Below are 25,164 nucleotides of genomic sequence, written 5' to 3' on the forward strand. Positions count from 1 at the left end.
CCACAAAATTGGCAAAACACCTGGCTTGTGTTTAAAACCCCAGCAGAGGAAACCAGGGACTTCTGCTCTGTAAGGGCTCTTCCTCCGGCAGAAGTGCAACGGCCACCTCAGACCTGGCACTAGGCAACAGCCGGGTAATCCACCCAGACCCTCCGGCCTCACTGATCTCCTACAAAAGGAGGGTGGTTTAAGGGCAAAGACTCAACGCCTGCCAGCTGCTGTCATTCCCTCAGCAAACCTGCACCGCTCCTGCCCCTGGGCATGGGGCTCGGGCGGGGGCCAGTGAGAGGGTCCTGCCTCATGCTAAGTACAGTGGCAAAGGACTGCAGGTGCAAACGGGACGCAGAGGTGTCCTTGGGGGTAGGGAAGCCGGACCCCTAAGCACGAGTCTGCAGAAGTAGCAGTCATTCAATAAATACATGCTGATTTTATTTATAGGGATAAGATGGTTCCTTAGGGGATCAATTCAAGAGGTGGTGCAAGCACTTTATTCATTTGAGATGTCCCTTCCCTGGCAGGCAAGGCAGCAAGTTCTAGGACAAGCTAAAACCATCCCCCTCTTTCAAAAGTTACCCTCAGCAGGGAGTTTTGGGGCAGGGGTTAAATTAAAAAAAAAAAAAAAAACCCTCATTGATTCCTAATTGTTTTTGAATACAGTTGGCTTGTAAAGGACTTTCCACTGGGTTCATAAGGTAGGCCTGACTTCTGCACAGTGTTGGGGGGAAAGGGTAGGACTTGGTCCTATGCAGGCTGGCCTCTTAGCCCACAGACGCCAAGACGATGTCCACCGGCAGCTCCTCCGAACTTCTGGCTGTCACCTGCATTGTTACTGCGTCCAAAAGCAGCAGCCGGGAGCGCACCAGGATGTCATGACCCCCCCGGAATACGCCTGGAAGAGAAGAGAAAAGGACAGGTGTGTAAGGCAGAAGGGGACAGAGAGCTGGGCTGAGAGGGCCACCTGCAACAACTGGCGAAGGCAGCTCTGGGGCTTGAGATGGGAGGGGCCCGCAACCAGGAGCACTGGCTGAAATCCCTGCGTGAGGCCCTGGGCAGGTCACTTTACCTCTTGAGCTGCAGCATCATCAATGATCTCAGTAGAGATCACTCTACTAGCCGTATTTCACGCTTCGGCCAAGCTAAAATGAATTAGTGGACACATATGGCTTGTGTCTGACATCACAGGGGCGCTCACACACGCTAATGGAATCTAAGAGCACAGACGAAGGGACAGCCCCACCATGGCAAAACCACAGCGCAGGTGTCTGCAAAACCCGGGGGACTAGGTTGCTTCACTGTGGTCAGAAATGATGGGCTTGGGGGCTGTCAGCTGTGAGCAGGGCACTGAAGCAGAACTACTTCCTAACCCTGTTTATAAACACTCAGAAAAAAAATTTCCTTTCGCTCATTGTTTTAGGTGTGATAAGTGTATTGCCTCCCTTTTAAACAAAGGGTCATTAGCTTTTAGAGAAGCATACAGATCAGAAACATTTACATATGAAATGTCTATATATGGAGTTTGCTCTAAAATAATCTGGGGGTGGAGAATGAGTATAGGTAGAGACACTATCTGTGTTGCAGATGGAGGATGAGTACTTGGGGGGTCCCATTTTTGTGTAAATTTGAAAATTTCTGTAAGTGCTTAAAATCCCACTCCTATTAGAAAAGACCAACCAACCCAATAGAAAATTAGACAAAGGATCTGAAAACAATTCACAGAAAAGGAAATACAAATGGCACTTTGCATTTGAGAAGATACTTAACTTCCTTCAATATACAAGAAATGTAAAGTAAAACTATGCGGAGGGTTTCCCTGGTGGCGCAGTGGTTAAGAATCCGCCTGACAATGCTAGGGAACACGGGTTCGAGCCCTGGTCCGGGAAGATCCCACATGCCGCGGAGCAAGTAAGCCTGTGCGCCACAACTACTGAGCCTGTGCTCTAGAGCCTGCCAGCCACAACTACTGAGCCCGCGAGCCGCAACTACTGAAGCCCGCATGCCTAGAGCCCCTGCTCCGCAATAAGAAGCCACCGCAATGAGAAGCCCACGCACTGCAACGAAGAGTAGCCCCCGCTCGCCGCAACTAGAGAAAGACTGCGTGCAGCAGCAAAGACCCAACACAGCCAAAAATAAATAAATGAATTTATTAAAAAAAAAAAGACTAGGACAATCTAAATGTTCATCAATACATGAACTGGTTCTACAAAACATGGTCCATCCATAGAATGGAATAGTAATAAACTACAAAAAAGACTGAGCACACAGTTTGGGATGATGAAAAAGTTCTGGAGTTGGATGGTGTGATAGTTGCACAACAATGTGAATGTACTTAATGCCACTGAACTATACACCTAAATATGGTTAAAATGGTAAATTTCATGTTATGTTAAAAAAAAAAAAAAAGGAGGAAGCTCTGAGTAGCGATAAGGAAGTTCTCCAAGATGCACCGTCAAGTGAAAAACCAAGTGCAGAGCAACGTATACACCACCTGTATGTAAACATTTGAGTTTAAAAAGGGAAGTGCGCACACATTTGCTTTTACATCCGCACGATCACAGGGAGGATATATAGCGTGCTTTATAATATAACACTGGTTGCCTGGTGGAAGGGAAACTGAATGACTGGCAGCAACTGTTGGGAGGGAGACATTTCGCTGCAGGTCTCTTTATGCCCTGTGAACATTCAACACTGTGAATTCTGAATTCCCAGGTTCCCAGGGGGCGCCCTCAGCCCAGGATGCGGTAGCATCAAGGCCCTTCCCACCAGAAATGCCGCTTACCTGCCAGGAGCAGCGTGTGCGTGTTCTTGTTATCTGGCACTTTGTCTGACCTCTCACAAGGGTGCATTCCTAAGAACTTCACAATATTGCCCACAGCCTCTGTGGGGAGAAATCCCGGTGTTATTAACCCACGATATCCCCCTGGTGCCACCACCACTCCCCCATCCCCTGACCCCACTCTGCAGTTTTTAATGAAGTGGCATCTGAAGTACGTGCTCTAGACATGGCCCTGGATCTTTGGGGACTTGAGGGCAGGGGACGGGGGAAGGAGCTCTTCAACAGTAGCCAAGGATCTTGTAAGGCAAGCAAGCCGGAAATGGCATCCCCGGGATTTACCTTCAAGTGTCTTGATGGTGGACAAGGTGAATGTTTCCTCCTTCTCAAACTCATCCCCTACCTCATCCCAGGCTGCTTCAAAGTTCAGCTTCATGACCTTTTGGATGTGATCAGCTATCGTGACTTCCAGATCTTCCAGCTGGGGAGATGCAGGGGCGCGTTAGGCACACAGCTCTAGGGGAGAGACACCTCCGAGCCTCTGCTCCACTCTGGCCACTCGCCCCTTCCCACCACGCAGCCACAGGTGCTCACAGCCAAGTGGTGGCCCCTCGGCGGAAAACCCTCACCCGTTTACAGCCATCCCTCAGTATCTGTGGGGACTGGTTCCAGGACCCCCTCGGATACCAAAATTGCAGATTCTCAAGGCCTTTATATAAAATGCTGCAGTATTTGCATTTAACCCACACACATCCTCCCTTATACTTTGAATCACCTCTAGGTTACTTATAATACCTGATACAATGTAAATGTTATGTAAATAGTTGTAAGTACAATGCAAACACTATGGAAATAGTTGCCTCGTGTGGAAAACTCAAGTTTTGCTTTTTGGAATTTTCTGGAACACCCCCCACCCCAATTCTGAATACTTTCTATCTGTTGGTTGAACACATGGAGGCAGAACCAACAGATGTGGAGGGCCCACTGTCCTCATCCTCGGGTGGCAGCTATGAGAACACATCACTCTGAAGCCTAGAGTAAGTGCCAGACTGGACGGGAGCGAGGCCTGCATCCTGTGACTCAGCCGTGTCCTCCCTGGGGCCGACACGTTGTACTGCCCCCCACCTTGAACTAACTACATAAAAGTTCCCCATTCATTCACCCAACAGCTCTTCACTGAGCCCCCACCCCTGTGCACGTGTAAGGTGTTCACAAGCAGGACTCAGGTCCTACGGTAGAAGCTATGCCTCAGACCCAGCCCTCCTGTCCTGGGGCAGTTCCTGCCCTTAGGTCATTGCTGGCTCAGGGAAGGCCCATCCTCAACAATGGACCTGGGAGGACACAAGTGACCATCAGCTGTTATTCGGTGACTGCCCCTCTGGACATGAGGGCTCTGATAATCTCCATGCCAGGTTTAGTATCAGGGTCTGCACTCAGATGGCACTGAGCCACTGTGACCGGGGCAAACCCCAGAACAACCCTGCACTCAGTTCCATGCAAGCTCTGAGAGCTGGAACTGGAAGGGACGTTTCAGTGCATGAAAGGACTGCCCAGCAGATGCAAACTGATCCAATTTCTCTAGAAAGCAATTTGACAGTATGAATCAAAGTCCTTTTTTTTTTTTGGCTGTGTTGGGTCTTCACTGCTGTGCACGAGGTTTCTCTAGTTGTGGCGAGCGAGGGCTACTCTTCATTGTGGTGCACGGGCTTCTCATTGCGGTGGCTTCTCTTGTTGCGGAGCATGGGCTCTAGGGCACACGGGCTCTAGAGCAAAGGCTCAGCAGTTGTGGCGCACGGGCTTAGTTCCTCCACGGCATGTGGGATCATCCTGGAGCAGGGCTTGAACCCGTGTCCCCTGCACTGGCAGGCGGATTCTTAACCACTGCGCCACCAGGGAATTCCCTCAAAAAAATCTTAAAATCAGACTTAGCCTTTGACCTAATTATTCTACTTCTAGGAATCTGTCCTAAGAAGATAACTTGAAATGCAGATAAAAATTTGTACCCAAAGGGATGCTTAATGTAGCATTTAAAAAGTGAAAATTTGGGAATTCCCTGGCAGTCCAGAGGTTAGGACTCCACGCTTCCACTGCTAAGGGCCCAGGTTCAATGCCTGGTTGGGGTACTAAGATCCCACAAGCCGTGCAGTGCGGCCAAAAAAAATTTTTTTTTAAAGTGAAAATTTGGAATCACAAATGCCAAGCGTTTAAGGAATATGAGGTCAAGTGAGTTAGGATATATTAAGATAAGGGAGTATCTTAAAGTCATTAAAAATTGTGTTTATGAAGTATTTGTAATGGCAGGAAAATACACTCTGGTTCTAAGCGAGCACAGCAAGATCTGTAATGTACAGAATAACCGCAATGATACAGCTGCCCCCGCACCCCCCCAGTCATTCCCAAGGACTATGGGTAATGTTTTCCTGTTTCTGTATACTTTTTGTATTTCCCAAGTTTTCTTTTTACACACAAACATGTATATATTTTTTAAGTTTAAAAAAAAATTCTTTCAAAACCAAAACCAGCAAGAAAATGCTTCAAGACTGGCTGTCAGCTCCTGAAGCCTCCTTGCCCCAGCTTCTTACCACATACTCATCCTCATAGCCTTCGTCGTCGGTCTCCCCGGTGGTGGGATCGCAGTCCTTGACAGTGAACTTCATCATGCAGCTGAACGTGCAGCCCACTGCGGGGAGGGAAGGCCGGGCAGTCGGGCGAGGTCCTCTGTGGGCGCGCGGCCACAGCCTGCCCTTTAGGCCTCAGCTGCATCTGCACTAGCGGCACATGCCACCCGGCCCCACAAATCTGGACAGAGGGCACCGGCTTGTAGAAGGCAGGAGAGCCAGGTTGCAGCCCCCAGGAGTTGCCCTCACAGGGAAGGAAGACAGAGGAATGCAGAGATGCTGCAGGGTGGCTCCTGGAAAAAGCACCTGGTTTCTTTGGTTGGAGTGGACCTGGGACAGTCCATGTTTGTGCCTATCTCTGGGCCTTCCTCTGTGCTCTCTCCTGGTACAATGAGAGAGTCCTGGTTTGAGGACCAGGCGTCCTACCAGCCACGTGAACTCAGACAAGCCATTTGACCCGAGTCTTACTTCCCTGCTCCCCAGGGGTCTATGAGGAGGAAGTGAGCGGATGCGTGAGAAGCCCCAGGACTTAGCCGTCCTTCTCTTCTTCTCGGGACTGACCTCAAGGAGCTGAAGCTCTGACAGGAAACAAACAGCTGGCGCACAAGCCACCCACCCCACCCCCAGGGGCTCCCACAAGGCCAGGGGGGCATCTGCAGAGGGGCTCACCCGCCGTGGGGTCTTCCTTGGGCAGGGCCACCAGCGTGTAGCAGGTGCCGGGCTGATTGTAGGGCAGGCTCCGGGCGGGCACGTAACACAGCACCTCGTAGGCCTCTGTGGGCTCCATCTGCACTGTGACGTTCTCCAGAGTCTGGTCGTTGAGCGTGTTCGTGCAGTCAAACTGGACCAGGGAGCGGGGGTGGGCGCTGAGACACTGCCCTGGACCCAAGCCTGCTGCACAGGAGCAGCCAGGAGGTCCTGCCTCTCACCCCAGGGCCACGCCGACGCCCATCCCAGGCCCCCGTCCCAGGCCCCGTGTCTGCACGTGGACACACAGGAGCCACAGAGGCCCTGCATCAAGGACTCGAGGGACACAGCAGCTGGTCGTGGATCTGGCGTCGGGCTGGGCTCCAAGCACCGGTGTGGGGTGCCAGGGCCCTGCGGGAGGGCCTCCCCCCGGCTCACCTGGAAGACCATGTGCTCAGGGAAGGTGTGTTTGGTGCAGCGGATCACGTACTCTGTCTCCGACTCAGTGAGGGCCACGGGCTCAGGCGAGGACTTGAAGAGGGGCCCCAGCCCCTGGAACTCGGGCACTGCCGCCAGCTGCTCTGAAACCCCCAGGCCACACGCTCACTCAGCTGCTCAATCCTCAGGCCTGGTCCTCAAGCTCTCCCACCCACTGAAGTGGTCACTCCAGACTTCCCGAACAAACCCGAGCGTTTCCTCACCTCCCTCACTGCTCAGCTTGTGCCACCCACATGAAACACCCCGCCCCGCTGTCCCACACAAGATGCCAGAGCAACCAATGGACATCAGGCCCAACGTCCCAGGCCTAAGCCATTTGGAGACTCCCTCAACCTTAGAACCTCAGCAAGGATTCTTAAAAGAGGGAGACTGGGAAAAGGCTACGAGGAGCTGAATGCTGTGATGGCCACGGAACCAGGTGAAAGAACAAACTGGTCTTCCACATGGGGCAGTTAAGGCGGTGGCCCAAAAGGAGAGGCTGCAGATTCAGAGTGTTGCAGAAAACCCAACTTGGTGTGGACGGTGGGCGTCTGGTAAGGCCTCTCCCTGCGGCCCACAGCCAGGTTCCAGCCCTGGTGAGTCCAGGTGAACAAGGCGTCTGGCAGCTGCCCCTATTCTACGGCAGGGGCAGAATTCCCCACAGAGTGGTCATGAATCACCTGTGTCAGAATTACCTGGGGGTGAGGGCTTGTTAACAACGCAGATTCCTGGACCCATCCCAGATCGACTCTCAAAATTTCTGGGTTTGGGATCCACCAATCTGCATTTCTAACAAGTTTCCTCAGATGACTCTGATGTGTACTGATATCTGAAGACCACTACTCAAGATTTTTAACTTGTCTTCCCAGTTAAATTGAACTCCATGTGGAAAAGAACTGTGCCTGAGGCCAGGGATTTGATATTCTGCCTGAGCAGGTACTCGATTCACATTTCAGGGACAGGGAGAGAAAGAAGGCATTATTATTATGTGGCCTCTTCTCCCCCCACAAAGAGGCAGCCTGTGTGCCTGCTTCAGCCGTCTGAACGTGCAGGCGATAAGAAGCCCAGAAAGAGCCAGCTTACGTATTAGGAGGCACATTCAGGCCCCCTGTGGGCATCAGCCGCCAGAGTGCTTTTCTATGGGAACTGATTTCATTGGGCATCAAGTTTGCGGACACGCTGCCCCTTACTGCCTGGGGGACTCTGTTAGTAGCTATAAACTACTGCCCCTGAGTTTCAGACTCGTCATCAATAAAATAGATACAATAATCTTGTCCACAGGGTTGTTGTGAAGATAGAAGAGGCAATAAAGGTCAAGATCTAGCAAAGAACCTGGAACTTAACACGTGATCAATAAACATTAGGCTTCGGAAGGTTGTTTACAAATGGGCTTGAGTCCCTGGAAGAGGCTTCAAAGGAGTCTTCCCTGGAGGGCGTGGCAGAACAACGGCCCCCAAGATGTGCACGAGCTAATTCCCAGAACCTGTGAGTACGTTCCCTCACTTTGCAGAGATTACGTTGCATCTTGAGCTGGGGAGCGTCTCCTGAATTATCTGGGTGAGCCCAAAGTGACCACAAGGTCCTGGTGAGAGGGAGGCAGGAGGGTCAGAGGCAGAGAGATGTGACTGTGGCTGTGCTTCTGGCTTTGAAGACAGAGGACGGGGGCTCTAGGCAGCGAACGTAGGCGGCCGCCAAAGACGAACCCCTCAGAGCCTCCAGAGCGAGGCTTGGCACCGCCAACACGGCGGAACCCATTTTGGATTTCTGTCCTCAGAACAAGGTAATACATTTGTGTTACGTTAAGCCACTAACTTCACGGTAACTTGTGACAGCAGCAAGAGAGAACTAACACACAGGAAAAGTTTCAGATTACAGTGATCCCACTCAGCTCAGGATCCTAGTTTTGCTGAATCTGAGACAGTATGTTGATGGAAGACAGGGTTCGGGAAGGGAATGGAAAAGGTGGGATTTAATTTAACTCAACGATAATCAGGAGCCTACTGTGAGGAAGGAAGGCACTAAGTGCAATGACAGAGAATATAGACGACAGAATGTGGAGAACTGCACAGGACCACGGAGGAGAAGAGAGGAGCTTGGGGAGGGCATCACCAAGAGCGAGGGACACGTGCTAGGCCTCAAAGGTAGGAATCTAGTGGATAACATGGTCTGGCAACTGGACGCGCAGCCTCTTCCCTTAAAAAAGGCAGAGGGACAGATGAAAACCTAAACAAAACCCTGCAAGACAACGTGGACGGAACACGTCTGGAACCCGAGACAAAGGACTGTGTCCCTTGAGTCAGCTATATGGCATCAGACATCCGGAACTGGCCTGGGCCTCAGGGAACTGAGCCTGAGAACCAGGGCCGAGGCAGCTCTGAGCCAGTTGGAGCTGGATCTTAATTCCACCGCCACCCCCGCACCTCCCCTTCTTGCTGTGCAAACTTGGGCAAATCACTGTCTCTCTCTGAACGTCCGAATCTTCCAATATCAAAAGGACCCAATAACCTCCACCTGAGGGTCAAACATGCTGTCTAAACACTCTCAGAGCCCAGCACTCAGGAGAGACTCAACCGATGACAGTTCCTACTCTTAATTCCCTGGAGAAGAACCGCTACCCTAGCCGTGGCCCCGGGAAGCCCCGCCAAGCACCACTACTCACCTTGGAAGATCTCCTGCCGGGTGGCTGCCACCTTCTCAGGCTGCTTGGCTGCTGTGATGGGGGTGCTTTCTGCAGGAACAAACATGAATGGTGACCCACAACTCCAGGGACGGGCCAGGGTAGTGTTGACCACGGTGCTGTTACTCAGGGATTATAACTTCCACCCCGGAGAGTGTGAAGTACAGAGCACGTGAGGAAGAGAGCAGGTGTCTGTGCCTACGTCTTCATTTCCTGTGGCCAGAGGCAGATGGGATAACTCCCTCCGCCCAGTACAGCCCCATCCATCCTGGGCAGGTTTAGTGACTTTGCAGCCAACGCAGACCCTCCAGCGGAGGCCTGGACCGGAGGGCCTATGAAAGGAGTGCAGGTGTTACTTACCTGTTCTCTGCTCTGCCATGGGTGTGGTGGCCAGGGGCACAGACTTGAGGTCAAAAGGCTTTTCCGATGGTTCTAGAGTATACTGCTGCAGAGCCCTCTCCAGACCAGGGATGGACACGGTCAGACCTAGAGGCCAGTGGGAGACTGAGGTCCTGGGGTCGAGGTTGTAGGACCTTGGGAAACCACTTAGGCCTCTGAGGTCCCACTTTCTCATGACATCGTCCTTTGCAGGACTGATGTGGGGAGTAAACGGACATAGGAGAGGGACTTATAAAGGGTAAAGCACTCTGCAAATGGAGGCTCTTATGACTAACCAGTGTTTCAATTCACTGGGCTGTTTCCTCCCACAGGGCTGTGAACGCAGGGCCCTGGGTCTCCTGAGATCACAGTGATGCTGTGCAGTTGCCATGAAAGCCCAGCCGAGAGCGTCTTGCCTCCGAATTCCCCTGCCTGGCGAGACTGCAGCTCCGTTACGGGGCTGGGTCAGAGTCAGCCGGGAAAAGACTCACCGTTTAGGATATAGCCTGCATTGAGGGCCTTCTGCTTCTGCTCCAGGACACTGAGATAGAAGGTGGCCCGGTCCCTTACTTCGTTGTCATCGTCCATCACACACCTGTGGCCAGAACACAAGGTCCTCCTGACAAGGGCCCCATAGGGTGGCAGGAGGGATGCTGCAGGGCTTCAGCAGAGATCAGTGAGAGGAAGCAGGTCTCTTAAAGCTCAGTCCTCGGATGTGGACCCAGGCATCAAATGCACAGAAGGGCCCGCGGGACTCTAATTAACTAGGAGGTGGCCGTATTCATACTCCCTGGACCCTCTCCCCAGAGCCCACCCAGTGAGGGAGGCAATCTCCTATATCCACAGCATACATCACAAAAGAATTTAATATGACCCAACAATTCCACTCCTGGGTATACACACAAGAGAACTGAAAACACGTCATACAAAAAGTCGCACACAACTGTTTACAGCAGCACTAGTCACAACAGCCACGAAGTGGAAACAACCCAGATGCCTATCAACGGATGTACCGGCAAACAAAATGTGGTCTATTCATGCAATGGAATATTATCTGCCCATAAGAAGGAATGAAGTTCTGGCACATGCTACAACACGGATGAACCCTGAAAACATCATGAAGAAGCCAGACACATGAAAGGCGACATTCTGTATGCCTGAGTTTATATGAGGTGTCCAGAACGGGCAAATCCAGAGCCAGAAGGAAAGCGAGTGGCTGACTAGGGCTGGGGGGCTGGGAGGAATTGTGATGACTATTCATCGGTACACTGTTTCTTTTGGGGGTGCTAAAAATGTTGTCGGGGCTTCCCCAGTGGTCCAGTGGTTAGGACTCTGCACTTCCACTGCAGGGGGCACAGGTTCCATCCCTGGTCGGGAACTAAGATCCCACAAGCCATGCGACATGGCCAAAAAAAAAAAAAAAAAAAAAGTTTTCAACTTAGACTGTGGCAATCATTATGCAACTCTGAATATACTAAAACCATCGTATTATACATTTTAAATGGGTACATCGTATGGGTCTTGAATTATATCTCAATAAAGCTGTTTTTTAAAAATAGAAAACACCTCAAATTAACGCCTAGGTGGAGGGATTTTTGCATGACATTATTTTTCATGCTTTTCTTTTTTTTTTAATTAATTAATTTAGGCTGTTCAGGGTCTTAGTTGCGGCATGCAGGATGTAGTTCCTCGACCTGGGATAGAACCTGGGCCCCTTGCATTGGGAGGGCAGAGTCTTACCCACTGGACCCCCAGGGAAGTCCCATACTTTTCTGTGTTTCCATTTTTTCCTATAATCAATAGTTGTGTATCTTTTCTCCCCTTTTTCAATTAAAAAGATACAAAGGACAGCGGCCTGGGCCCAAGGGAACACTTGTCCACCAGGCCCGTGGCCTGGACTCACCTCTTCAGCAACACCAAGATACTGGGCAGCATCTCTTCGTTCTGCGCTCCGAACTTGGCCAGAGCACTGACAGCGCCTGTGTTTACGAAGCAAATACGATTTACTGCCAGGGCTCGGAATGGGCCATCCAGAGCCAAGCAGCCCCGACCCAGCAGGCCCAACCCAACACCATGAAACAAGGAGCCTCGGTCACGTGGGCACCACCCGGCCTCAACTCCTTGCCTCTCACGGGGAAGGCAGCCCTGTTCTTGCGTCCCAGGAGTCCTTTTCAGTATTAACTAAGAAGAGGCCACGAGAGCTGCCCTCAACTTCTGTATCCAAATGGCCTCAGCTCACAGTGAAGCAGTACACGACCATAAACAAGAGAACAAACTACCACTGAATGAGTAACAACTGCTGAAAGAGGAACATCTGTCCAGAGAGGGCTTGAGAAAAAAAGAGCAATAAATTAAAAGTAAAATTAAGAATATGATGGTTGCACGTTGAATTGCACACTCATTTAAAAGAGTTTTATCGTATGTGAATTATCTCAACAAAGCTATTACTAAAAATAAAAAACTAAACACCAAGAAGAAAGAAAGAAAGAAAGGAGGAAAGAAAGGAAAAAGGGAGCGAGAAAGAGAGAAAGAAAGTTAAACGACGACATATAGTGACACTTAAAAACAAAAAAATCACTAAGCCGAATTAGAGGTTAAGAACCATTCACCTAGATGATGCCCAAACATCTAAGGTCCTTGCTACAAGATTATAAAACACCGAGCTTGTGAGGCAGGTGCCCGTGTCCCCCCGGGGGCTCAGGGCCCTTTGCTGGGGGGTCTACTGCAGGGCAAGCCCGGGGCCCAGGGGCAGCCCTGCTGACCCACCTGCCCGGACCTCCTCATGCTCCAGGACCACTCGGTTGTAGATGAAGCGGATGTACTTGGAGGGGTTGTTGGTCTTGGGCCCCTCCTGGCCCAGGAGGTGCAGGATGCGCGTGGCCAGCACGGTGAACTCGCAGTCCTCGATGAACTCGCACAGGTGCGACAGCCCCGTCTCCTTGCTCTCCGAGTTCTCCTCGATGATGCTGATGATGCAGTCCACAATGGCCCGCTTGTACTCAAAGCCGCCCTGCAGCACGAGGGGCGAGCTGAGTGCCGAGGCTGCTCTCTCCAGAGCCTAACGGGACCCGGCACAGCGGTCCAGGCACTGAACCCCGTGACGAGGGCCCGGCTCTCCCGGCCTCTACCTCCCTTTTGTGCAAAACAAAAGGCTCGGGCATAATGCTCGCTGGGGCCCTGCCGGTTCTAAGAGTAGATGGCTTAAGAGAAATATTTGGGACTTCATTTTCTTTCCAAGTTTGAGATAAAGGCAGAATGGGTGATGTGGATGCTGGAGGAGTGGGGTGTTAGTGTTTAATGGGAACAGAGTTCAGTTTTACAGTATGAAAACGTTCTGGAGGTTAACTGCACGCCAGTGTGAATGTACTTCACAATACTGAACTCTACACTTAAAGACAGATAATAGAATTCTATGTCGTGGGTATTTTATGACAGTTTAAAAGAAGGCAGAATAGGGCAGTAGAGAGACAAAAGATCCCGGGTCAAATCTATGCTCTGCCACTTACAGACTTTAATAACAGAAGTGGCAAGTGAGATACCCGCTAGGCGCCCGGCCGTAACCCGGCAATGCGCAGCACACGGGATGGGATGCTGGCGCATGCATAGTGCCCATCCCATCTAAAGAGTGAAATCACCACGCAGCCTAGCGTTGCCAGGTCTTAGAAGTTTTTAAAGAGAAACTGGAAATCTATCGAGGTGGTTTTCCTGATTTTTAAATAACGGCTACTAATTCAAAATGTGTAAAACTCTGCACAACCGAAGTAGAACTTGTCTGTGGGTCAAACCTGGCCCCTGTTCTCAGATTAGTTTGTTTTACGGCCGTGATAAGTCACTCTCTTTGTCTGAGCCTCAGGTACCTTCATAACAAGGACCATTAGTGTACTGACCTCATGGGTTATTGTGAAGAATAAATACGCTCTGTGAATTACACACGCGCCTTACATTTCAATAAGGCTGTTCGGTCAGCAGGTGCCCTCGCTATGATACCGGTTCTGCAGCCTGCCCGCCGACTGGGCACTGACAGGTTCAGAGTAACTGCAGGGCTTTGCCTGCAGCGGCTCATGGCTGACACACCCTGGGCTGAGGGACAGACCCTTTTCTAGCAGACAGGGTCTCGGTGTCTGAGTGCTGTGTTCTAATGAGTGAAGCTCTCACGCTGTCTTCCGTGGAGCCACACGTTGTCCTGGGAGGCAGGGAGGTCCGGGAGAAAACCACGGGCTCTGGAGCCAGACACTTACTGACCAGGTGGCCACAGGCAGGTGGTCTCAGATCCCTGATTTTTAAAGGGAGAAAATAACGTCTACGACAAGGCCTGTTATGAGGATCACAAGATGGTTTATGCTGTGTGGTGTCTCCACTGTGCTGGGCCGTCAGCTGAAGGCACCCTAAGCCCTGCTCCCTTCTCATATTCCTGGGAACCCCAAAGGCACCCAAGGCAACGGTTCCTCTACTGCCTTGGTCCAAGGGCCCATCTGGGGCTGGGGCAAAGGGCCACCAAATATCTGGGGACCAAATCTACTGCATGAACACTCTGCTTCTGCTCCTCTGAACGGACCAGTTTTGTTGAGACGACCAAGAAAGGTGGCCCATGTGAATCACTAATTCACGTCAGGAACAAAAAGAGAACCAATGTCACGTTATTAGCCTCAGTTTCCCAAGAAACCACCCTGGAGCTCCTGGAACGGCTGGAATATTTCTACGCGAGATGACACCAGACAGAACTGTTTCCCATCTTCTACACAAGCATCACCTTGGGGCATCTGCTGGGTCTCTAGAGCCCGGGTAGCGCGCCATTAGGGTTATCAGTGTGATCACAGTGACTGGTGCATGTTTACACTGCCAGCCCATGAGGAGTTTCAAGGGCCGCGGGCACTGGGAAAGCAGCCGGCCAGCAGGTGGACTGGGTACACCCGAGAACTAGTTGGGTGTGGAGCCAGCGGCCAGGCCACCACCTGCACAGGAGACCTGGCGCCCGAGCGCCCTGCTCTTACCTCCTCACGCAGCATGGAGAACAGGAAGCTCATGAGCACAGCGTGCTTGCGAGGGTACTTCTGACACAGTGCGCTGATGGCCTGGACCACCACCACCTGGGCCAAAGAGACATGCGTTAGCGGCAGCCCTGCCACCTGGTGGTTACTTCATGCACCCAGTGCCAGCAGAGTCCTTCCTCAGGCAGGGCCGGGCCCTGGGAGCAACAGGCCAAGACGCGAGGGGAGCCCCACCTCCACCCTCGGCGGGCCCACAGCCCCGAGCCCCCCAGACAGGGAGGCATGCACAGAAGTCCCGAGGCCCAGATCCAGACTCTGGGTCCCTCTACTCAGACTTCAAGCAAAGTCCGCCAGCCCCTCCATCCCGCCTGTCCTGCTTCTCCCCTCCCCCACCATTCCCACCCCTGAGCCTTCCAGCTCAGGCTGCCCCTTGGGGTGCTCTGGCCCCAGCCCTCTACTCTTCTCAGTCTCTTTGGCAATCTCATCTCCTCCCGTGGTTTTAACCACCTCTTCTATGCCCCCAACGCCCAAATCTCTGTCTCTGGTCTGAGTTCAAGAGCAGTGCTTCCAAATGTCTACCACACAACTGCACCTGGTGCCCATGGGGACCTCAAACTTGGCCGCAATCACCACCATTACCCCCGCTTCCCTCCTCTCAGCCCTGACCATCTCCCTCCTTCCCCAAACGCATCCACAGCACCGTGAACCCCAACTAGAACACGGACTCACCTCTGAGGACGTTCACGCCCTCAGCTGTCACATGGCGCCCTGTTCCCCAGGGGCTCTGAGACCAGCCCCCCTCCCGCTTCCCAGGCCTGCGGGTGCCTTCACCTCTCTGCCCAGCTCCCACAACCAAGCCTCAGTCCAGTTCACCCTCCAGCAGCTTGGGAAGGATCTCTCTACATGCAAGTCTCGCTGTGTCCTTCCACAGTCTACAAAGTATTCCTACAACCCACAGGCAGAGTTGATTCCACCTACTTTGTATCATTCCTGCTACAGAACTCACCATGCTCTATCACAGTCATTCACATTGCCGTCTGTCTGCCTCCTGCCCTGATTAAAGCTCTCCAACAACATACTAACGTTTATGTTAACTGTTGTGAAATAACATTGTTACAGAAGTTGAGAACAGCGTGTAGGGAGGGGAGGAGGGGATGGGTGCAGCTATGTAGGAAACGGCAGGGAGTCTCCTGGTGGTGGTGCAGTTGAGCTTCCAGTATCTTACGCAGTTTCTCACACACACACACACACACACACACACACACACACACACACACACACACACACACACACACACACACACACACACGTGTAACTGGTGAGTAAAATGCGGCCTGTGCCTGTGCTGTGACACTGTCCTGTGGCCCTGTGGGTGCTGGAGGACGAGGCAGCTGGGGGAGGGGAGCACGGGAATTCTCAGTGTATTTCTTTACAACCTTCTGTGAATTGTTTGAAAATAAAAGTTTAGAGAACACTACAGAGAACGCTTTAGCAGCTTCCTTAAAGCCACAGCTCTTTATCACGAGCCCCCGGACCTCACACGGTCTCGCCACCACCTGCTCCGACTTCATGGCCTCCACTGGCCGCGAAGCCCCCAACCTGGCACTTCAGCCCCTTCCTCTTGTTCCCAACACACTTGCTTCTGCCTTTTCTCCCATGTCTTCCCAGGTACCTCCCCGGGGCAGCTCCTCCTGGGAACCTCTACCCTGTGGGGTTTCCTCCCTGCACTAGTGTGTGAAATTACCGTGTCCCACCTCGTTGACTGTCCACCTCCCCTCCTCAGCAAGCAAGCTCCACGAGAGCAGGACAGGTCTGTCCACTGCTCTGTTCCCCTTTCTCCAAACTCTGCCCAGCACATGGCAAGCGCACAAGAAACACTGAAGAACTTAACAAGCTGGCCTGGAGGCTCCTGGCCTCGCTGGACAAAAGCCGGAAGCAGCATCGCGCTCACCTCTGCCAGCCCTCTGCCCCACCAGCCCCCCAGAACCTCCGCCCCGGCTCGGAGCGGGGACGCGGCAGGCGGGGGCTATGGACCTTGAACTCATCCGAGATCTCTGACATGAAGGAGGAGATCTGCTTCATGAGGCGGTCGATGCTGCCCTCGCTGCCCGTCTTGAGGAGAGTGGTGATGGCCAGCGTGGCGATGCTGCGGTTCGAGTCTGTAACCAGGTTCTCCAGGTCCAGGTTACAAGCTGTCACCGCAGATGGATGCTTCATGGCCACCTGTTTTGATTCGGGAGGAAAGACATGAGGACAGGGACGGGGTACAGCAGGTCCCCCACCGTTCCGCTGGTCCTTCGGGTGAGCTCAGGTCACTGCCGGAGGACAGAGGCGGGCCAGGGCTGCACCTCCCGCAGGGCGGGAGCCGGGAGACTCCCCCAGCCCCACTCGGCCCACTCCGAACTCACCTTGTTGAGGGTGCGGACGGCGGCATAACGGAGCGCAGCCTTGGGGGAGCTGCAGAAGAGCTGGAGCACTGCGGGGAGACAAATAAGGGTGCTGGGCTGCCGGGAAGCCCAGGGGCCCCCACGAGGGGCAGGGACCGGGCACAGCGGCGGGGCACACATGCAAGGGCTCTGAGGCTGCGTCCAGCTGTCTTCCTGCTGGTGCCACCACCCCAACCAAGGAGACAGCCGTTCTCTGCGTGGGCACCTGAGCCTCGCACGGACCCGTGGGCACACTTGCAACTGCCCAGCGGTTCACACGTGGGAGCCTAGAGTGCCGGGCAGAGGGCTGAGCACACGCCTGCAAAGCAGCTCCCGTATCTCTCCATTTCAAAGACACAGAGGCCAAGGCACAAAGGGGCAGAGCGACTGAAGGAACGAGGCCAGCAGCCAGGAAGTGGCAGATCCAGGACTGACATCCGGGGCTGCCTGCCCCGGGGCCCAGGCCGTTGCCCTACCCGGGGTCCCGGCAGAGCATCGGCCGCCCCAGCCCGTGCCTTGGCCTCAGGAAGCTCAGGCTCCGGGTGCACTCGCTGGAGCGGAGAACATGACTGCTGTTTTCTGCAGTGTCTACGTTCCTCTCCTCATAACTTGGCTTCCATTCTCTTATACTTTTTCAGCACTTATTTACAGTTTTCTTAAACAACCCTTATTTTAAAAGCTCTCTCTGTTTGACTTTCGTTATTCTGGAACATGAGTAATATAACAAGAAAGAACAAACATTCGAACCAGGGAATGAATTCATTTAGTTCTTTTGCTTCTGTCGCCAAGGAGGAGGAGAGACTTCTCTCAGCAAATGTGAACCCCATCTCTCCGCCTGACAGGCTTGCAACCTTATTCTGGAGAACATGAGAAAAGCAGGAGGGCCAACCATTCCTCAACCTCTGCAGCTGGAACTCTCTGGCAGAACATCATGGCTTCCATTACTAGGCCTGTCCTTCTGGGACGCTTGCCCCTTCCCTCCTGCTCCAAGTCCCACTTCTCAATGCACCCGCCTTCCAGGACCGAACACTTAGCCCACCGTCACGTGCCTGCTACCCCGACATGTAGTGAGATCTCAACGCTCAGCACAGGGGCCTGCACGATCAAGGCACTGATCACTCAGCAGCTGGCCCGACAGCAGCGGGAGCCCAGCGGATTCTGCTGCACGACCGCCCAGAGTGCAGGTGCCGCGTGCACCACGCTGCCAGTGTAACGGCACGATTGCTATCCTTCCCGCAGAGAGGACAGCTGGCTCGCCCAGGCTCGCCCAGCTGCCCTGCCACAGAGCCAGGACTGCAACCCACGCTCCTGTCCAGACTCTGACCAAGCCCTCTTTCTCCTCCCTGAGACGGCCCGGGCCCTGGCTTCATAAATGCGGGCTTCCTCCGCCGGGTCCTCCTGCCACGGCAGCCACCCGCAGGCGGAAGAGCGCCTCTGAACCTCGCCTCCGCCACCCGCCAGAGCCCAGGTGAGAGGCCCTGGCCCGGCAGGGAGCAGGTGCTGCCTGGGGACTGATGCCCTCTCTTAACCGTAGCGTGCGGCCCGCCTGAGGGCATTTCCTTTCTTTCCCGTGCCCCCTGGCCCAGGGCCTAGCTTCTGGCAGGCACAGGCGTGCGGGGCTTGGGTGGGGAGCGCCTGGTCACCTGACACGGCTGGGGCCAGCTCCTTGGCACTGCAGCCCGGCAGGTTGACGATGGCCGAGGCGGCTTCGTACACCACCATCTCGTGCTTGTTGCGCAAGCAGCTCTCGATGAAGTCGAACAGCGGGCTGTCGCGGCTGCGGGACAACAGGTGGCAAGAGGATGCTGGGGGGCCCGTCCGGGAGACGGGCAAGGCCTCACGTGGCATGAGGGAGGACACAGTGCCACTACCTGCCGTCCTCCTCCTCCAGCTGCCGGCTGGCCACGCGGATCATCATGCAGTAGGCGAAGGGGGACTTGAGGCCGTGCCGCGTGAACTTGCTGATCATCTTGCTGACAGCCAGGCGGTCGTTCTTCCGCACGTGGTACAGGAGCCCCAGCGCGTGGTACTAGAGAGCGGGAAAGGGCAGCAGAGCACGGGCTTGTGAGGCCGGGCCCCCTGGCCGTGGGGCTCTGAAGGTCACGGTCCCTCTGGGCTCTGGCCTCCTCGTCTCTGGGATGGGCATCGTGGTCGCTTCCTCCAGAGCCTGGGTACGACCGTGCCCAACAAGCCACCTGGGTGTCTGCAGTCCTCATCCGCCCCGTTTCAGCAAGGGCCTCGACAGGCAGCGTGAGTGCAGGTGTGGAGAGGACAACAGGTGCCACAGATGGAAGACCAGGAGGAGACCAGGTGTCTCTGACCAGATAGAGAAAGCGGGAGCCAGGCCTCGAGGGGGACACGTGTCGTAAGGTGCTGTGCAGACGTGAGCCCTCACAGCGTCAGACCTTACGTGTGACACCGTGTGACAGGTACTTCTGCCCCCACTGCCCTTCCCAAGGACTTGTGGCTGCTGCCGGCAAGGCTAGGTCTGCAGAGGGAAGGCACACGGAGTTACCTCCTGTCCCCTCTGCTCTTTCCTTATTCCTTACCAGGGTGACACTCAAGGGCCTTCTATGTGGGAAGCTTCTCTGACCCTGGGAAGGGTTGGAGGGGCCACAGCTGGTCCTGGAGATGAGACCCAGCACAAAGGGCACAGAGGGAGGGAACAGATGCCCACACAGGGAGGCTGCAGGTAGGCAGATGGGCAGAGGCTACAGAGGCTCTCATTTGATCCTCACAGCTTTGTGAGGCGAAGACTTTCTTTCCTGTTTTACAGACAAGGAAACTGAGACTCACGGAAATAAAGGGGTTCCTGGCTGAAGTCACTGAGGAAGAGATCAGCACCCGAAAGCCCCACCAGGATGCTTCCGTGCATCACTACCAAAGCCAGCTGGGCCAGGTCAGCTGCGTCGCATACCCCAAAACAACACCCTGGTTATCAAAACACTCGATACTTCGGTACCAGCTAGTAACGTCTCCAACCCAACTCCCCCTGCAAGTGGTGCCCTGGATTCTTTCCCCAAACCCCCCAAGTCTCCCCACAACGACAAAACGATTAAAGCCTGCTCCAGCCAGGGGCCGCCAGGATCTCCGTGGTAAGAGTCCATGCTGTCTGGCCAGGACAGTGCCACCAGCCTAAGTATCTTCAATATCACTGCTTTGCTCACCTGGACCATGATGTTATCACTGGATGCCGCCTCCTGGGCCTCGTTCACCCAGCGCTTGACCACGTCGAAGCTGCACTTGAGCAGGTGCTGTGGGGCACAGGGCGCATTGAGGGGTGGGCGGGCAGGATGCTCTGCCATCACACCTCCCGGTCTGGCCACAGTTCAGCTGGCTCTGGGTCTTCCCTCAGAAACAGCCCAGGGCCCCTCTGTCGTCCGGGTCCTCTGAGAAGTGCACAGACTCGGGACAGCTCCCACCCTCACTCTCCCTGCCCTGGCAGACTTCCTGCCAGGCTCAAATTCCAAAAATCTGTCACCCCAAAGGATGGGTCAAGGCTGTCCAACTGGCCCCTCAATTAACCCAGAGTTCCCCGGGAGCTCTTCACTGAGAAGGGGGTGGGACTCTCAGATCTGGGGATATGAAGCTTTTCTTTTCTTTTGGAAAGCGACTTTGATGTTTCTTCAGTCTCCCAATCCAGCGCCCGCCCCCAGCCCCTGCTGAGGCTACACACCAGGGAAGACACCAGAGCAGAGCTGGAGACGCTGGGCACCTTGTCCACGATGGCCTGCTTCATGTAGCGCTCTATAGCCTGTAGCATGGTGCTCTGCGGGGACAAGGGGTGGGCGGGAGGGGGCCCGGTCAGTCCCGGCCGCCCTCAGGAGTGCAGGAGACAGGGTGTGGAGGAGGGACGGCCAGGAGGGAGGAAGCAGGCTCATGTCCTGCGTCCCCACACCCCTCCCAGGAGCCGGGGGACGAGCTAGAGCACGTGAAGGGTGAGACCCCGCGGCGACCGAGCTGGCCAAGGGGGACTCACGTCAGTGATCTGGCAGAGGGCGCGCACGGCCGGGCCCCGGTAGCTGTCCTCCTTCCCAGTCATGTCCTTCGTCAAGCTGCAGGGACAAGGCGATGGCCTCACGCAGGGGCCGGGCCTGCCCCCCCGGCCCCGCCCTGCCCACCCCAGGTCACCACGCCAGTCTCCTAACGGGCGTCCTCCCTGTGCTCTTAACCCTTCCCCACCAAACACCACACAGCAGCCAGAGGGTTTTTCATAAAACTGAAAACCGACCGGGTCACTCCCCTGCTCTGACTGAAACCTTCCAGAGGCTTCCTGCTGCCATCCCCATCAGCCCCTCACAGAGACGTCCCCAAACAGGCCGTGCTCTCCACCCCAGGCCCTGGCACCTGCGTCCCCTCAGCCGACCGCACTGCCCCCCTCACCTCCACCTCTGTCCTGCTACTTCTCACTCAGCCCTCAGGACTCCACTCAGACAGTTCCAGGAGGCCTTTCCTGACCCAAATTCAAGTTGGCTGTCCTCCTGATCTGCTCTCAGAGCTGTCACACTTCCCTAATGCCTGTCTGCTGGGTTACTTCTCGGTAAATTCTGGGGCTGCAGAGGCCATGCCTGTCGTGTTTGCTGCTCTATTCCCAGAGTTACACGGGGGCTGACAGACGATAAATATTGTCTAAATGAACCTACACACGAATGTATAACGTCCCCCCCGAAACTGTGGCAAGAAGCAATAAAATAACTGAGCCCAGGGATTATATTTCAGTCCACTCTGTCCCCTGAATCCCTCAGCCTAACACTTAGTGAGCAAAGCAGTCCTTAGTGAGTGAGTCTGCCTGTGCTCCCCATGTATATATACCCCTACGTGTATCCTCCCTGGGCTTTCTCTTGGTACTCGCTAGAGTCTTTGTGAAACTTCCGGCTGCCTCAGTTGACTGAGAGGAATCAAGGGAAGGAAGGCTCTGTGCCTAAGTTCAGGCCAGAGAATTAAAAGGGAAACTGCCCACCCTGGAGGCCGCCACTGGTGGGCAGGGTGACTGAAGGACGAGGGAGACAGGAGAGCAAAGCAGAAAAGGGCACGGGCGGGCTTCCCTGGTGGCGCAGTGATTCAGAATCTGCCTGCCTATGCAGGGGACACAGGTTCGAGCCCTGGTCTGGGAAGATCCCACATGCCACAGAGCAACTAGGCCCGTGAGCCACAGCTACTGAGCCTGCGCGTCTGGAGCCTGTGCTCCGCAGCAAGAGAGGCCGCGATAGTGAGAGGCCCGCGCACCGTGATGAAGAGTGGCCCCCGCTCGCCACAACTAGAGAAAGCCCTCAAACAGAAACAAAGACCCAAACACAGCCAAAAATGAAAGAAATGAAAGAAAAGAAGGAAGGAAGGAAGAACTGAGTTAAAAATTAAAAAAAAAAAAAAAAAAAAAGGGCGCAGGCAATGCGTAAGCCGAAGTCTGAGCGCCTGGTACTCGTGAGAAGATGGGCTCTGTGTCGGTGGATCATTCAGAGACCAAGACTCGCCTGCTGGTCACAATGATGACATCCTCTGCGATGCAGGACATCTCCTTGATGGTCAAGTAGCACATCCGACGGAGGGTGGGCTGCGCAAGAGATGCGAAAAGCCCTCTGACCCCTGGCACAGCATGAGGCAGCCTTGCTGACAGGAGGCCCTCCCACCACCCTGTCAGAGCTGCCCCCTCTGGAGGAGGGCTGGGGTGGGGACACTTACATCGTTGGACTGAAAGAGTTTGGTCATGGCAAAGAAGGCCTCGGTTGCTTCTGTGGTCCCCAGGTGCTCCCCCTGTTATAATCAAGAAAGAAGTCTCAGCTTGGGACAGACGAGCCAGAATGCTCTTCCTGCCGGATCAGCCCAGGCCAGACCCTCGGACCCTGCAGAGGCTCCGTCAAGGGCGACACATCGGAGTGGGACGCTGAGGGGACCCAGAGCTGGGCCGCTGGCTACAAATACACAGGGGCTGTGCCCCTGCCCCCAACACACCCCAGTACCATCTTCCCCACCCCCAAGCCTCACCCTGTTACCTGGTTTATGAGGTAGAGGATCTTGGTGAGGATGTGGGCACATTTCCGAGGATTGATGGGAGTTTCGTTAAACACGCGGGCCTAGGAAGAAGCGACCAAGGATATTACCTTCTGGCTGAGTTTATTTCCCTTCCCTGACTGCCCTCAAGCACATCGAGGTCTGAGAAGGCCCAGTGTAAATAAATACACTTGCCCAACCTTATTTTCATAAGGAAAGAGTCTTGTTTTGCTTTTTTCTTACTTTACCTATTAACAACTCCTGAAATTTTCCCTAAATATTAGCTGAGGATGTGCTGACTTAGTAACTAATGGATAGTCAGACAACGCTTATTTTTATTTATTTATTTATTTATTTATTTTTTGCGGTATGTGGGCCTCTCACTGTTGTGGCCTCTCCCGTTGCGGAGCACAGGCTCTAGACGCACAGGCTCAGCAGCCATGGCTCACGGGCCCAACCACTCCGCGGCATGTGGGATCTTCCCGGACCAGGGCACGAACCCGCGTCCCCTGCATCGGCAGGCGGACTCTCAACCACTGAGCCACCAGGGAAGCCTGGCAACGCTTGTTAATTAACTAGAAGGAGAAACGAAGACAAAGAAAAAGACAGGCCTAATGAACCCTCCCCGGGAACAAAGTGCCCCCGTCTTTCCAGGAGCAGGTCTCTCCCCTGCTGTCCTTTAAACCAGCACTCTGAACGCGCCCGCACGCCGACTAGGAACACTCGTGACGGAAGAGACGGGAGCAAATGACACTTGCCTCCTGGAGCACTGCGCTCTTCTCAAGGTGCTGGAACGGGTTGGAGCCTCCACCTACAGTCAGAGCACAGGCAGGACTGAGCACAGGCTGCGACCCTGAATTTCAGAACTCTCTCAGACGTAGCCAAGGGAAACATGTCCCAGTGCCCAACGTAGTCAAGTTCCAACTCCTCTGAGTGGCAACCAAAGCTCTACAAACTGCCAGTAGATCCAGCCATCCTCCTGCAAGGGGAGCTCCCTCCATCCCAAGCCACTGACTCACAGTCACCCAGCAGCCCTGGTACAGTCCTTGTGTGCTTCTCATAGTGTCACATCTTGCATTCATTTATGCAACTGGTACTTAACTGAGTTCCTACTACGTGCGGGACCACCACTTCCAGCGACTAGAGTCTGTGCTTGGCACATATCACACGTGTAATTAGTTACACACCTCAGTATCTGACTGACGTCTGTTTCCTCCACTACGTCGCGACCATTCTAATATTCCGGGCTCGAGCACTGAGCGTCTCACTTGTTCTACTGCAATGTCAGGGCACAGTACAGCCTGGCATGCAGTAAGCGCTCAATATATGTTTACTGGGTAAATGCATGAGAATCAGGGTTCTCAGCCACGGGACACTGTGCTCCCCAGTCCGGTCAGCACCGACGTAGCCCCAGCGAATCCCCACAAGAGCATCGCGCGCGGCGCCCTCCCCTAACAGATGGGGAAACTGAGGCCCAGAGAGGCGTGCGACCCGCCCAAGGTCACCCAGCGGATCGCGGTCCGAGCTTACGAGTGTGGGGCAGTGGAGCCTGCTCGGGCTCTCCAGGGCTTGCCACTGACCGGCGGCAGCCCCTCGCACAAGCTCCCGTCCCTCCCGGGGCCTCGGGTCGGGACAGAGGCCGCCGGGGAGGCCGCCGAGAGCCTGGGCATAGGTCCGGCCTCCCCCACGCCTCGCCCCCCTCACCCGATTCCTCGTCCTTCTTGTCAAATTTCTTCAGCATGGTGGTGCCGGCGGGGGCGCGAACCAGCACCTGGCACGGGACTGACCGACTGACTACGGTGGTCCTCCGGAGGTTCCGCACGGGCCACTTCCGGCCGGCCACGTCGCCCGGCGCTGTGCGCAGGCGCACTCCGCGCTCCGCGCATGCGCACATCCGGGACGCTTCGCCCCGTCAGGCGTAACCCCGTCCCTGCCGGGAGGGGCCGGGGCTTAATTCGGGGCCTTACGCTCTCCTCTCGGTGCATTCGTTCCCGCCTCATGCCTGTGGCGGGAGTTTAAATGTGCTTTCGGAGGCGAGGCCCTAGCACGCTGGCCCGAGCAGCCGCCCACCTCCGAGGTGCTACCTCTTCTGGTCACCTCCTCCCGGAGGCCCGCCAGCCTCGCCTCACTTCAGCCCCTCCCCTGCCGGATTTCT

The 25,164-nt window shown here is 54.6% G+C and overlaps 1 protein-coding gene across 2 annotated transcripts; it reads right to left on the reverse strand.

The window, feature by feature from the left end:
- Positions 1-407: 407 nt before the first annotated feature.
- Positions 408-25,017, reverse strand: COPG1 (COPI coat complex subunit gamma 1). 2 transcript variants are annotated; one of them, XM_004284337.4, is made up of 24 exons: positions 24,714-25,017; positions 23,768-23,820; positions 23,012-23,092; positions 22,701-22,772; positions 22,493-22,572; positions 21,001-21,076; positions 20,698-20,790; positions 20,189-20,275; positions 18,893-19,050; positions 18,665-18,798; positions 17,004-17,071; positions 16,630-16,818; positions 14,599-14,694; positions 12,374-12,617; positions 11,511-11,586; positions 10,099-10,202; positions 9,590-9,715; positions 9,212-9,280; positions 6,514-6,656; positions 6,058-6,229; positions 5,353-5,450; positions 3,113-3,251; positions 2,777-2,875; positions 408-889 (listed from the first exon to the last, which is right to left on the reverse strand). In XM_004284337.4, the coding sequence occupies exons 1-24, from the start codon at positions 24,901-24,903 to the stop codon at positions 759-761; spliced, it is 2,778 nt and encodes a 925-aa protein (XP_004284385.2). In that variant the 5' UTR covers positions 24,904-25,017; the 3' UTR covers positions 408-758. The 2 variants fall into 2 exon arrangements, with proteins under 2 accessions (XP_004284385.2, XP_049549670.1); XM_049693713.1 differs by lacking the exon at positions 23,768-23,820 and having other exon boundaries at positions 24,714-24,847.
- Positions 25,018-25,164: the final 147 nt, after the last annotated feature.

Source organism: Orcinus orca, chromosome 10, assembly GCF_937001465.1.
Source record: "Orcinus orca chromosome 10, mOrcOrc1.1, whole genome shotgun sequence".
NCBI classification, from domain to species: domain Eukaryota; kingdom Metazoa; phylum Chordata; class Mammalia; order Artiodactyla; family Delphinidae; genus Orcinus; species Orcinus orca.